The sequence below is a fragment of the Brugia malayi genome (assembly GCF_000002995.4).
Source record: "Brugia malayi strain FR3 genome assembly, contig: Bm_v4_Chr3_scaffold_001, whole genome shotgun sequence".
Taxonomy (NCBI): domain Eukaryota; kingdom Metazoa; phylum Nematoda; class Chromadorea; order Rhabditida; family Onchocercidae; genus Brugia; species Brugia malayi.
In genome coordinates this window covers 1,463,717-1,479,503 of record NW_025062477.1, presented here as the reverse complement: position 1 = coordinate 1,479,503, position 15,787 = coordinate 1,463,717, and the positions used below count along the sequence as shown (strand labels likewise).

The 15,787-nt window shown below is 30.5% G+C and overlaps 1 protein-coding gene across 2 annotated transcripts; it reads left to right on the top strand.

Annotated features, from left to right (window-relative positions):
* Positions 1-10,810: 10,810 nt before the first annotated feature.
* Bma-anc-1 (myosin-like protein, putative) lies at positions 10,811-14,921 on the top strand (the record flags this gene model as incomplete). Of its 2 annotated transcripts, none has more annotated exons than XM_043079676.1 (8): positions 10,811-11,926; positions 12,122-12,253; positions 12,357-12,797; positions 12,989-13,132; positions 13,352-13,486; positions 13,695-14,024; positions 14,456-14,620; positions 14,784-14,921. In XM_043079676.1, 8 exons carry the CDS (start codon positions 10,811-10,813, stop codon positions 14,919-14,921), a joined length of 2,601 nt encoding a protein of 866 aa, XP_042935610.1. The 2 variants fall into 2 exon arrangements, with proteins under 2 accessions (XP_042935610.1, XP_042935611.1); XM_043079677.1 differs by having other exon boundaries at positions 13,695-14,054.
* Between the last annotated feature and the right edge of the window lie 866 nt (positions 14,922-15,787).

The window sequence follows — 15,787 nt, the reverse complement described above, 5'->3', positions numbered from 1 at the left end:
GTGCACCATATGATGAAACACATGCTGCACGATTAGAAGAATTAAAAAATGAACTTGCAAAAGTAAGTGATATATTGGAAGAATTGAAAGAAAAGGAAAGGAAACCAATAAAACTGGTGCAACATTCAAACGATTTAAGAATATCATCTATAGTTGATCAGTATGAAAATGTTAATCATCTTCTGAATGAAACTGAAGAGCAATTGATGAATGAAGCTGCTTATGTAACATTACAATCAACAATTAACAACGAAACGAAAGAGCTACACTATATGGTAGATGAAGCGTATAAAGTTGAAAATGATACTAATGCAACAACAAACGATTTGAAGAAAGCAATTGATGATCTCAAAAATGGTCGATCACATTTGACAGTATTACAAGATGCATATGATAAATTGGAAACAATACCAGATACGGATTCATTACGTGAGAAAGTAATTGATGAAATTTCAACACTAAATGAGCAATATGATAATGTTGAAAGAATTTTAGAAGATCGACTTGATATGCTGAATAAATTTGACGAAATAGCGGATAATGTAAACAAGCAGTTGATGGATCTTGAAAATGATGCACATAAACTGGAAATTCCAAATGCCAGTTGTGAATTATCCGTTGCTGAGAAAAGGCTTAATGATGTTAATAAATTAGAAGAATCATTGAAAGAATTATACGAATTGAAAGAACAATTAACACCATTATTGAAGCCTGTTTTTACAGTTGAAGATTTCGGTAATCGTTTATCAGATGTGAACAAAAATTTCCAACAATGGTACGATGAGCTTGTGAGAAAGAAGCAAGAATTGGAAGCTGAAAATAATCTATCATGTTTAATCAATGATTTCAAGCAAACTCTTATTAATGCCGAAAATGATTTTGAAAAGCTTGAAGGAACGATGAATTCATTGAAGAATTTCAGAGATATAATTTTACCAATGGTAGTTGAAAAATCGGATCGTATCAGAGATCTAATACTACCGGTAAAAACTGAAAATATTAAAGAGCTTTATCATGATGTCGATAAACTAACAGATCGATATAATGATTTATCAACACGTGTGAATGATAAATTGAATCATGCAAAGGAGCAGGAGAATCTATTTGATGATATCCAACGACAGCTTGATGATATGGAACAAAAAGCTGATGATTTTCTCAACAAATATATCACTTCACAAGATTTATCAATTGCTATGGAAGATATCGATCAATTGCATTCACTTCTGAATCAGATTCCAACATCAGCAATGGAAAATATCATTGAACGTGGGCTCAGAGAGAATTTATTAAAGAAAGCAGATATTATAAAGAATAAGATTAAAAATTTACTTCTTCCACTGGAAAAAGATATGAAAAAGGAGCAAGAATTGATGCAAAATGTTCATGAAATACTATCGACAATAACTTCAATTGGTGATGATGTTATTGGAGTTGATAGCATAAATGAGCCATCACAACAATTGATGAGCATTGGTGAATTAACTGAAAATTTGCGAAAATTGAAAGGAAAAGTTGAAAAACTAGAAGGAAAATTACATAATTCGGAAGGTATGGTAAAACGTGCATTAATAAGTGATGATCTTTATGATCGTGTTGTACAATTACAAAATGCACTTGATGATAAGAAAGAGAAATTAACCGATCGTGCCAAATTATATTCCACAACTGCGGAGATAAATTTGATCAACGAAAATGTGCAACATTATATAAATGAAATGGAACAAATACCATTGCAAACAGTTGAAGAACAAAATAATGCATTAAGTGAGCTTGAAGGAAAGAAACATCAACTTGAAATTTTGCTAGAAAATATTCCGATGAATGATGAAGGTAATAAGTTACGTGAGGATGGTAATAGATTACTGGCACAACTGAATGATATTCTAAAACGGTTAGCTGATGCAGTTGGAGAAAAGCTTGCAGCATTAGCATCATTCAATGCAATTAGAGATGAAATTGAAATACAACTCTCATCATTGCAATCAATGCCAATATTAATTTCTGATGAAATTACTCTATCTGAACTTGAGCATCAATTGTGTGATATAAATGTAAGTTTGTTATTTTATTTATATTTATTTTGCCTTTAAATATTTCTTTCTTTTTTCATAAATGAATTGCTTTATTAGTATTGATCACTTATAGTAAAGTATTATTATTATTTATTTAGGATAAATTTATTAGTTTGGAAAGGTTTAAAAATAAAATCGATGATATTGATGAAAGAAATCTTGATGTGGACAAAATTACCGAAAAGCAGAATCTTCTTCATACAATCGAAAAAGCTTTGGATCATCTAAAGGTAAAAATTTAATGATATTCATGTTGAATTGTGTTGATATGAATAAAATTATATTTATTTTATTGAAATTTCATTTATTTTTATTCAATTACAGGATGGTCAACAAATGGTAGAGAAACGAATCAGTGATTTGCGTATCGCAGAAAAAATGCATGAAGATGGCAATCATTTGTATGATGAATTGAACGTTTTAATTAAAGAAGGTGAAGAAGTGCTAAATGATGCTGAAGCAATTCCAACTATATATACTACTACAATGGATGCATTTGTGAGCCCTCTTGAAATGGCAACAAAATTGCTTCAAACAATGCTGGAAAATGACGAAATGGCTATACGTTTAAAGGCAACTGTTAAGGATGCAAAAGTACTTCAAGCCAATTTGTCACATCATGCCAATCTATGGTTACAGTTTGTTGATGAACGAGATAATGCAACAGATCAGCTTGAAATAAAACGAAAGCCACTTGATGAGATTGGAAATAAGCATATTAGATCATGTGAAGAAGTAATTGATGATCTCGATAAACTTAAGGTTTGTATACTCGAAAATTTTCATCTCTTATTTTATTATGAAATTGATTAGTTTTCTTCTTCTCTTGAACTATATAAGCTGATATTTTAGAAAGCAGCTAATGAATTGAATGATTTACGTAGTGTGATGTCAAAATTGCAAAGCCTTTCCGAACAGTTACATCCACTGGAAACTGCATATGCAGATGTTCGCTTTTATGATGTAGATGTTGAGCAAACACAACAGCAATATGAAAATCTCATATCTTTGATAAATAGCGAATTACACGATGAAAATATTCTGAATGAATCTGCTCAACAATTGGCTCAAGAATTAGAATATCTTAATGGCAAATTTTCAATGGAATCGATTAATCGTGAACAATTTGAGGAGGTTATTTTGATCAAAAAATTTTCTATTTTTAATTTTATTATTTTAAATTTGATAATATTTTTTAATTTAAAAAAAAAAAAAAAAAGAATTATTTTCATTTTTTATTTCAGATGCTAAATCATCAATTACCTTCATTACAAGCTAAGCTGCAATTTTTACAAGCAAAAGATGATGAAGCAAAACGAATTCGTATTCATGTTGCTCGTATATCTCAACCATCAATTGAAACATTAGCCGAACAACTGAATCATATTTACGTGCTTGTAAAAGAACGATTGGATAATCTGTCAAAAATAGAAAAACAAGAAAAAGAAATGATTATCAAGATGGAATTAGAAAAGCTGCGTACCGAACCATATGATGAAGAGAAATTGATAAAAGTTGAAGAACAATTACAGCAGCTTCCTGTAGAAGATGAAAATACGCAAATATTAGCTATAGAGGTACAAAAATTACGAGCAGATAAAGTTGAGCGTGATGCAGTTAAAAAAGAAATCGAAATGAAACTAGCCGAATTACTCAATCGTATGAATGTGATACGGACAAACTTGAGTGCAATAATGGAAGAGAAAGAATCGGAAAAAGGAAGAACAAAAAAGAATAAAAAAGCATTAACCGATATTGATGAACAAATTAATGCATTTGAATCAGCGTTAAATGAAACATTTGGTGAAATTTTACCACCAATGAATGAGCTTATTTCTCGATCGCATCAAGAGAGCATCAATCTTCCATCACTTCAATCTGAACTTGAAAATACACAAAATTTCGCTGAAAAATGCAAGGTAAATTTGCTTCCTTAAATTAAAATATGAACGTTTTTTCTTACATTTTATAATATCATCATCATTTTCAACATTCTTGAATCATTAATATATTATATTTTTGCAGAGAAAATTGGATGAGAAGCTAGCAGAAAAAGAGGAAATGAAAATGGTACAATCTGAGCTTGCAGAATTAGAAGAAAAAATATGTTTAGCTAATCAATTGCTAACATATGATGTAAAAAATGCTGATAATCTAGAAGATATTGAAGAAAAAGCGAAAAATATTGAAAATTTGGAGCAATTCATGATTTCAACATTGGATAAGTTAAAAGATTATGATGGCAATATGATGTTGAATGAAGCAATGTCTCTTATTGATAAGCTACGTATTTTACGGGAATCTATTGCAAATCATCAGAAATCATTCGCTGATTGGAAAATTGCTTACGATAAATTAGAAGATGAAATACGAGAAATTAATGATAATATGGAAAGATTATTTATTAATTATACAGAACCACAATCGTATACAACAGCAACAAACGATATAAATATATTAGAAGGATTACAAAAACAGATCATGGAATTATTAAAGAAAACGATCAATATTGAAGAGAATGTAGTGCAAAATTTACCAAACTATCATTCTGCAATCAATATAATGAAGCAAAGAATTGAAAAAACTGCCAAAGATATTGAGGTATTTAATTATATATAATTTTTTTTTTCTCTTTCTCTCTCTTTTTCTATTTCAATTTGCGTAATTTAAATTTAATATTATATTTTATGATTATTTATCATTTATTGATCTTGAAAAATTTTTAGTTAGAAAAAAATTATTTCAGAATTTATTATCATCGCTTATTGAAGATGTTTCAACACAAAAGCAACTTGTTGATATGCAAAACGATTTGATCAACCAATTGAGTAAATTAAATGATTGTGCCATAATGGTTCGTAGTGCACCATATGATGAAACACATGCTGCACGATTAGAAGAATTAAAAAATGAACTTGCAAAAGTAAGTGATATATTGGAAGAATTGAAAGAAAAGGAAAGGAAACCAATAAAACTGGTGCAACATTCAAACGATTTAAGAATATCATCTATAGTTGATCAGTATGAAAATGTTAATCATCTTCTGAATGAAACTGAAGAGCAATTGATGAATGAAGCTGCTTATGTAACATTACAATCAACAATTAACAACGAAACGAAAGAGCTACACTATATGGTAGATGAAGCGTATAAAGTTGAAAATGATACTAATGCAACAACAAACGATTTGAAGAAAGCAATTGATGATCTCAAAAATGGTCGATCACATTTGACAGTATTACAAGATGCATATGATAAATTGGAAACAATACCAGATACGGATTCATTACGTGAGAAAGTAATTGATGAAATTTCAACACTAAATGAGCAATATGATAATGTTGAAAGAATTTTAGAAGATCGACTTGATATGCTGAATAAATTTGACGAAATAGCGGATAATGTAAACAAGCAGTTGATGGATCTTGAAAATGATGCACATAAACTGGAAATTCCAAATGCCAGTTGTGAATTATCCGTTGCTGAGAAAAGGCTTAATGATGTTAATAAATTAGAAGAATCATTGAAAGAATTATACGAATTGAAAGAACAATTAACACCATTATTGAAGCCTGTTTTTACAGTTGAAGATTTCGGTAATCGTTTATCAGATGTGAACAAAAATTTCCAACAATGGTACGATGAGCTTGTGAGAAAGAAGCAAGAATTGGAAGCTGAAAATAATCTATCATGTTTAATCAATGATTTCAAGCAAACTCTTATTAATGCCGAAAATGATTTTGAAAAGCTTGAAGGAACGATGAATTCATTGAAGAATTTCAGAGATATAATTTTACCAATGGTAGTTGAAAAATCGGATCGTATCAGAGATCTAATACTACCGGTAAAAACTGAAAATATTAAAGAGCTTTATCATGATGTCGATAAACTAACAGATCGATATAATGATTTATCAACACGTGTGAATGATAAATTGAATCATGCAAAGGAGCAGGAGAATCTATTTGATGATATCCAACGACAGCTTGATGATATGGAACAAAAAGCTGATGATTTTCTCAACAAATATATCACTTCACAAGATTTATCAATTGCTATGGAAGATATCGATCAATTGCATTCACTTCTGAATCAGATTCCAACATCAGCAATGGAAAATATCATTGAACGTGGGCTCAGAGAGAATTTATTAAAGAAAGCAGATATTATAAAGAATAAGATTAAAAATTTACTTCTTCCACTGGAAAAAGATATGAAAAAGGAGCAAGAATTGATGCAAAATGTTCATGAAATACTATCGACAATAACTTCAATTGGTGATGATGTTATTGGAGTTGATAGCATAAATGAGCCATCACAACAATTGATGAGCATTGGTGAATTAACTGAAAATTTGCGAAAATTGAAAGGAAAAGTTGAAAAACTAGAAGGAAAATTACATAATTCGGAAGGTATGGTAAAACGTGCATTAATAAGTGATGATCTTTATGATCGTGTTGTACAATTACAAAATGCACTTGATGATAAGAAAGAGAAATTAACCGATCGTGCCAAATTATATTCCACAACTGCGGAGATAAATTTGATCAACGAAAATGTGCAACATTATATAAATGAAATGGAACAAATACCATTGCAAACAGTTGAAGAACAAAATAATGCATTAAGTGAGCTTGAAGGAAAGAAACATCAACTTGAAATTTTGCTAGAAAATATTCCGATGAATGATGAAGGTAATAAGTTACGTGAGGATGGTAATAGATTACTGGCACAACTGAATGATATTCTAAAACGGTTAGCTGATGCAGTTGGAGAAAAGCTTGCAGCATTAGCATCATTCAATGCAATTAGAGATGAAATTGAAATACAACTCTCATCATTGCAATCAATGCCAATATTAATTTCTGATGAAATTACTCTATCTGAACTTGAGCATCAATTGTGTGATATAAATGTAAGTTTGTTATTTTATTTATATTTATTTTGCCTTTAAATATTTCTTTCTTTTTTCATAAATGAATTGCTTTATTAGTATTGATCACTTATAGTAAAGTATTATTATTATTTATTTAGGATAAATTTATTAGTTTGGAAAGGTTTAAAAATAAAATCGATGATATTGATGAAAGAAATCTTGATGTGGACAAAATTACCGAAAAGCAGAATCTTCTTCATACAATCGAAAAAGCTTTGGATCATCTAAAGGTAAAAATTTAATGATATTCATGTTGAATTGTGTTGATATGAATAAAATTATATTTATTTTATTGAAATTTCATTTATTTTTATTCAATTACAGGATGGTCAACAAATGGTAGAGAAACGAATCAGTGATTTGCGTATCGCAGAAAAAATGCATGAAGATGGCAATCATTTGTATGATGAATTGAACGTTTTAATTAAAGAAGGTGAAGAAGTGCTAAATGATGCTGAAGCAATTCCAACTATATATACTACTACAATGGATGCATTTGTGAGCCCTCTTGAAATGGCAACAAAATTGCTTCAAACAATGCTGGAAAATGACGAAATGGCTATACGTTTAAAGGCAACTGTTAAGGATGCAAAAGTACTTCAAGCCAATTTGTCACATCATGCCAATCTATGGTTACAGTTTGTTGATGAACGAGATAATGCAACAGATCAGCTTGAAATAAAACGAAAGCCACTTGATGAGATTGGAAATAAGCATATTAGATCATGTGAAGAAGTAATTGATGATCTCGATAAACTTAAGGTTTGTATACTCGAAAATTTTCATCTCTTATTTTATTATGAAATTGATTAGTTTTCTTCTTCTCTTGAACTATATAAGCTGATATTTTAGAAAGCAGCTAATGAATTGAATGATTTACGTAGTGTGATGTCAAAATTGCAAAGCCTTTCCGAACAGTTACATCCACTGGAAACTGCATATGCAGATGTTCGCTTTTATGATGTAGATGTTGAGCAAACACAACAGCAATATGAAAATCTCATATCTTTGATAAATAGCGAATTACACGATGAAAATATTCTGAATGAATCTGCTCAACAATTGGCTCAAGAATTAGAATATCTTAATGGCAAATTTTCAATGGAATCGATTAATCGTGAACAATTTGAGGAGGTTATTTTGATCAAAAAATTTTCTATTTTTAATTTTATTATTTTAAATTTGATAATATTTTTAATTTAAAAAAAAAAAAAAAAAGAATTATTTTCATTTTTTATTTCAGATGCTAAATCATCAATTACCTTCATTACAAGCTAAGCTGCAATTTTTACAAGCAAAAGATGATGAAGCAAAACGAATTCGTATTCATGTTGCTCGTATATCTCAACCATCAATTGAAACATTAGCCGAACAACTGAATCATATTTACGTGCTTGTAAAAGAACGATTGGATAATCTGTCAAAAATAGAAAAACAAGAAAAAGAAATGATTATCAAGATGGAATTAGAAAAGCTGCGTACCGAACCATATGATGAAGAGAAATTGATAAAAGTTGAAGAACAATTACAGCAGCTTCCTGTAGAAGATGAAAATACGCAAATATTAGCTATAGAGGTACAAAAATTACGAGCAGATAAAGTTGAGCGTGATGCAGTTAAAAAAGAAATCGAAATGAAACTAGCCGAATTACTCAATCGTATGAATGTGATACGGACAAACTTGAGTGCAATAATGGAAGAGAAAGAATCGGAAAAAGGAAGAACAAAAAAGAATAAAAAAGCATTAACCGATATTGATGAACAAATTAATGCATTTGAATCAGCGTTAAATGAAACATTTGGTGAAATTTTACCACCAATGAATGAGCTTATTTCTCGATCGCATCAAGAGAGCATCAATCTTCCATCACTTCAATCTGAACTTGAAAATACACAAAATTTCGCTGAAAAATGCAAGGTAAATTTGCTTCCTTAAATTAAAATATGAACGTTTTTTCTTACATTTTATAATATCATCATCATTTTCAACATTCTTGAATCATTAATATATTATATTTTTGCAGAGAAAATTGGATGAGAAGCTAGCAGAAAAAGAGGAAATGAAAATGGTACAATCTGAGCTTGCAGAATTAGAAGAAAAAATATGTTTAGCTAATCAATTGCTAACATATGATGTAAAAAATGCTGATAATCTAGAAGATATTGAAGAAAAAGCGAAAAATATTGAAAATTTGGAGCAATTCATGATTTCAACATTGGATAAGTTAAAAGATTATGATGGCAATATGATGTTGAATGAAGCAATGTCTCTTATTGATAAGCTACGTATTTTACGGGAATCTATTGCAAATCATCAGAAATCATTCGCTGATTGGAAAATTGCTTACGATAAATTAGAAGATGAAATACGAGAAATTAATGATAATATGGAAAGATTATTTATTAATTATACAGAACCACAATCGTATACAACAGCAACAAACGATATAAATATATTAGAAGGATTACAGAAACAGATCATGGAATTATTAAAGAAAACGATCAATATTGAAGAGAATGTAGTGCAAAATTTACCAAACTATCATTCTGCAATCAATATAATGAAGCAAAGAATTGAAAAAACTGCCAAAGATATTGAGGTATTTAATTATATATAATTTTTTTTTTTCTCTTTCTCTCTCTTTTTCTATTTCAATTTGCGTAATTTAAATTTAATATTATATTTTATGATTATTTATCATTTATTGATCTTGAAAAATTTTTAGTTAGAAAAAAATTATTTCAGAATTTATTATCATCGCTTATTGAAGATGTTTCAACACAAAAGCAACTTGTTGATATGCAAAACGATTTGATCAACCAATTGAGTAAATTAAATGATTGTGCCATAATGGTTCGTAGTGCACCATATGATGAAACACATGCTGCACGATTAGAAGAATTAAAAAATGAACTTGCAAAAGTAAGTGATATATTGGAAGAATTGAAAGAAAAGGAAAGGAAACCAATAAAACTGGTGCAACATTCAAACGATTTAAGAATATCATCTATAGTTGATCAGTATGAAAATGTTAATCATCTTCTGAATGAAACTGAAGAGCAATTGATGAATGAAGCTGCTTATGTAACATTACAATCAACAATTAACAACGAAACGAAAGAGCTACACTATATGGTAGATGAAGCGTATAAAGTTGAAAATGATACTAATGCAACAACAAACGATTTGAAGAAAGCAATTGATGATCTCAAAAATGGTCGATCACATTTGACAGTATTACAAGATGCATATGATAAATTGGAAACAATACCAGATACGGATTCATTACGTGAGAAAGTAATTGATGAAATTTCAACACTAAATGAGCAATATGATAATGTTGAAAGAATTTTAGAAGATCGACTTGATATGCTGAATAAATTTGACGAAATAGCGGATAATGTAAACAAGCAGTTGATGGATCTTGAAAATGATGCACATAAACTGGAAATTCCAAATGCCAGTTGTGAATTATCCGTTGCTGAGAAAAGGCTTAATGATGTTAATAAATTAGAAGAATCATTGAAAGAATTATACGAATTGAAAGAACAATTAACACCATTATTGAAGCCTGTTTTTACAGTTGAAGATTTCGGTAATCGTTTATCAGATGTGAACAAAAATTTCCAACAATGGTACGATGAGCTTGTGAGAAAGAAGCAAGAATTGGAAGCTGAAAATAATCTATCATGTTTAATCAATGATTTCAAGCAAACTCTTATTAATGCCGAAAATGATTTTGAAAAGCTTGAAGGAACGATGAATTCATTGAAGAATTTCAGAGATATAATTTTACCAATGGTAGTTGAAAAATCGGATCGTATCAGAGATCTAATACTACCGGTAAAAACTGAAAATATTAAAGAGCTTTATCATGATGTCGATAAACTAACAGATCGATATAATGATTTATCAACACGTGTGAATGATAAATTGAATCATGCAAAGGAGCAGGAGAATCTATTTGATGATATCCAACGACAGCTTGATGATATGGAACAAAAAGCTGATGATTTTCTCAACAAATATATCACTTCACAAGATTTATCAATTGCTATGGAAGATATCGATCAATTGCATTCACTTCTGAATCAGATTCCAACATCAGCAATGGAAAATATCATTGAACGTGGGCTCAGAGAGAATTTATTAAAGAAAGCAGATATTATAAAGAATAAGATTAAAAATTTACTTCTTCCACTGGAAAAAGATATGAAAAAGGAGCAAGAATTGATGCAAAATGTTCATGAAATACTATCGACAATAACTTCAATTGGTGATGATGTTATTGGAGTTGATAGCATAAATGAGCCATCACAACAATTGATGAGCATTGGTGAATTAACTGAAAATTTGCGAAAATTGAAAGGAAAAGTTGAAAAACTAGAAGGAAAATTACATAATTCGGAAGGTATGGTAAAACGTGCATTAATAAGTGATGATCTTTATGATCGTGTTGTACAATTACAAAATGCACTTGATGATAAGAAAGAGAAATTAACCGATCGTGCCAAATTATATTCCACAACTGCGGAGATAAATTTGATCAACGAAAATGTGCAACATTATATAAATGAAATGGAACAAATACCATTGCAAACAGTTGAAGAACAAAATAATGCATTAAGTGAGCTTGAAGGAAAGAAACATCAACTTGAAATTTTGCTAGAAAATATTCCGATGAATGATGAAGGTAATAAGTTACGTGAGGATGGTAATAGATTACTGGCACAACTGAATGATATTCTAAAACGGTTAGCTGATGCAGTTGGAGAAAAGCTTGCAGCATTAGCATCATTCAATGCAATTAGAGATGAAATTGAAATACAACTCTCATCATTGCAATCAATGCCAATATTTATTTCTGATGAAATTACTCTATCTGAACTTGATCATCAACTATGTGATATAAATGTAAGTTCGTTATTTATAATATACATCACTTGGATTTTAGTATAAATTCGACTTTAGTATTCTCATGGTAACGAAGAAAAATTATGTCTTTTCTTGAGATCGACGACCTGACTGATTGTGGAGAATGAATATCAGCAAATTATTTTAATTGTTTTCTGCGTGCGCTTTCGTTGAACTGATCCGATTTTTTTATAGTCCGGTGTGCAGAAGCTTCTAAAATTGAAGGAAAAAATTTCACATGTTGGAGTCTCTGAATGTGATAGGGAACAGTGCGACGAGAAGAAAGACCTTTTGTCGAGAATTGATGAGGTTTTGGAGCATGCAGAGGTTTTTTTTTTTCTGATTGAATAGTGAAGTTTTTATAGATGAGTAAGGTTTTTAACTAAGTTGGATGTCGTATTAAATGCAATTTTTAAGTGATATGTTTCAGAAAGATCATGAATATTTCGACAAAAAGCGTGCCCAGTTGTTTGCGCATGAAAGGATATCTGTCGATTGTAAGACATTACACAGTGAGTTGGTAGAATGGATAAAGAATGGTCAGGAATTGTTGGACGATTCAGAATCTCTTCCAGAATCTTACGATTCTGTCTCAAAGAAATTTGACACTCTTAGTGAAAAGATATTCGATTTACGCAAGGAACCAAATATCGAACAGTCACTGGTTTTTGTTCAGCTATGTGAACTAATTGACAAAGGCAAAGATCTGCAACTAGAATTGTCTAAACGTGCTCTTATGTGGGAAAATTTTGTAAAAGAACGTGATTCAGCAGTAGAAGAACTGAACGATATACGCAGGCAAATATGTGAAATTGAAGGACGAGGAGTGAGAAGATTTGATAAAATGCTTGATGATTTGGAAGCTTTAAAGGTTTTTTTTTTTTTTTTTTCATATGACTGATTTAAGTTAATTATTATTATGAGGGTGGTGTACCTCTTAGGATTGCTGTAACATGCAAAAAATTTCTCAAGGCTTTCGTTAGTGTACTCCTTATCTTGTCTTTTGGTTTTAAACAAGTTTCAGAAATTTTCTTAAACTACCGAATATCTGATTTGTTTCAGGCCCTCTACCTGAGGTGGTCGTTTCTCGCGGATTTACCATCACGACTATTGTCTTTGTGTTCACAACTTCATCCGCTAGCCTGCGCCCGACGAGAGGGAGAAGCATTTGTCGAGGAAGCAAGTGAACTTGAGAAAAAGATCGAGGTTTTTCTTCTTATTCTTTTTGATAATTTGATCTGTTGAGCTTAATGTAAAGTGATGACAACTAAATTAAGCTTTCCTGATAAAATTCCATAATCAGAAATCCGAATTGATTCTTGAATGAATGCTAACTTATAGGAAACCTTTAATTTATCGGTTACTATCTTCCAGTTGTCTTCGGAAATGCTTTTTTTAATAATTTGAAAATATCCTGGATTTTAGAATTTGTTGGATTCTATGTCCGCCGAATTCCGAGTAAGAGAGGAAATTATGCATTCATTACTCGTAATATCAGACGAACTTGGCGTTATTAGAAATGCATTCGATAATCAGAACATATCAGCTTGTCTACAAAAGGTCTTTTGTTGTGAAAAAATATTGTACCTAAAAGCTTTTTAAATAATACGGCCTTTCTGACTAAATGCTAAGAGTAGAACTGAGTGAATTTCATTTAAAAAAAGACAACTCTTCTAGGTTTCGTTTTATGTTTCTATAGTACTTGACATTATCAACCATATAAAGAATATTTTGTAACATATACCAAAGAAAGTTGTGCTCATTTCAGAAACTGGAGCAAAAGTTGGAAGGTATTCGAGCGCATTTGAAAACACTAGATGAAGATATCACTAAGTACAATGCTAATAGAATCTTTCTGAATGAAGAAGAGGATATTACAACTAAACGTAATTTCGAACAGTTAGAAGAAATTGAAGAAAGACTAAAACGACTACAACTTACGGATACTGAAGAATATGATATTGATGCGGCAGCAGAAGTACTGGCAGCAATATATCCTAATGATTATCCACGAGATGTACTGCGTGAACAGGGCATTCCATTTGATGATGATTTATATGACCTTAGCCCCAGTTCTGCCACTAGCGACGATGATGATGTGAGCAAATTTGAAACACCTGATGATGAAGTGTGTTTTATGATTTAATAGAATTTCCCTCTGGTTTGCTTAACTTATATGAGATTTAGCTTCGCTTATATCTGTAAGTAAAGGACGGCAATGGACTTAATCACTAATGTAGTTCAGCAGTTAGAATTATGATTATGTCTGAGGGTTTAGGATTAAGGATTAAGTTTTAAGAGCTCATTTATGATGGGAATGTAAGATACTATTTTCGAAAAAAGTGATTTAATGAAAAAGATCTAGGTTTGATTCATATATCCGGTTTTTTTTTTCATTTTCATGTAAAACATAGAGCAGAAGCTATTAAAATGTGCCTTCGTCATATTTTATTTTTAACTGATATTAGCAATATCAAAAATAGTGATAAAGACGAGAAAAAGCCAGAAGGTTCATTGTATTAGTTGCAGGTGATGCTAGAAGAAAGCGATGTAGAAAATGCCGTTGAGGTCTCTGCATCATCTGATGTTGTTGCACTTTCACCAATACCAGATGATCCAAGCCCAGGACGTGTACATTACGTACGACAACGTTCTCGTTGGAGACGTATACTTCGTACTGCATTGCCTCTTCAGGTTTATTTTTCATATCTGTGAAGCATAAATCTTTCTGAATGGCGTAACTTATTTTTCAATTTTCAAGATAATTCAGAAATAATGCAATCAATAGTTGTTCATTTTTTTTTTTTTTTTTTGTAGTGGAATCTTAAATGAACAGTATCATACTATTTTTTTGCAGGCTATGCTTGTATTACTTCTTGGTGCAGCATGTCTTGTACCACACTGTGATGATGAAAGTTGTTGCCAGTTGCTCAATAATTTCGCACGAAGTTTTGATCCATCCTTAGAATTCGTCAATGGACCGCCACCTTTTTAACGCATTCATATTGATTACAACAGGCTCATTCACTGTTATCGCAAATATTCTGTTAAAAAATAGAAACTGAATGTTTTACTTCTGTTTTTCTTTTTTTTTTTTTGTTATTGATTGATACATTTGAAAAGAAAAAATCCATGTAATTTATTTGTTTTTATTTTTTCACATTGTGCTTCCTATCTTGTTTAAAAGTAATTACGGAACAAATTAATTATGCTTCAATTTTTAAAATAAAATGTTAATCGTTGAATATCGATTATTTCAAGATAAACCCATGTCATATATATATATATGCATACTGAATGGTTACAGCATAATGAAGTATGGCAAACCTAGACTCTTGAGAACATCCTGTGCCAGTAATACCTTATTTTTATGCATTCCCTCTATTTGCCCAATGACTTCCCAACTTGATTTATGTTCAGGGATTGGCAAAATTTCTGAAATGTTTACGGAACTTTATTGATAACACACAACAAAAGTAATGGTGATTTCCTTGTAAGCAATACAGTAGCACCAAAAAGTAAAGAATAAAACATATGTTTGAAGACAAATTCAAACAGCTAATTTCCTAAAAAATTTTTGGGAACAAAATGAAATAATTTCTTGATGAGAAAAAAATACGTTGATTAGAAATTATGATACAGTGATAACGTAGTACAATAATAATATTCTTACCACTGTTAAGTTTGATAAGGCATATGTAGTACCATAAACTGTAAGAGTGTAATCTAAGAAAATAGGACTTGGGAACATAAAAAAACAATTGGCGAAAGTGGAAAACAAACAACAAATATGTTAAGGGTAGTAGTTTTCTTTTCTTAATATAATTATAAAGCAGAGTAATTTGAATTTCTTCAAATAAA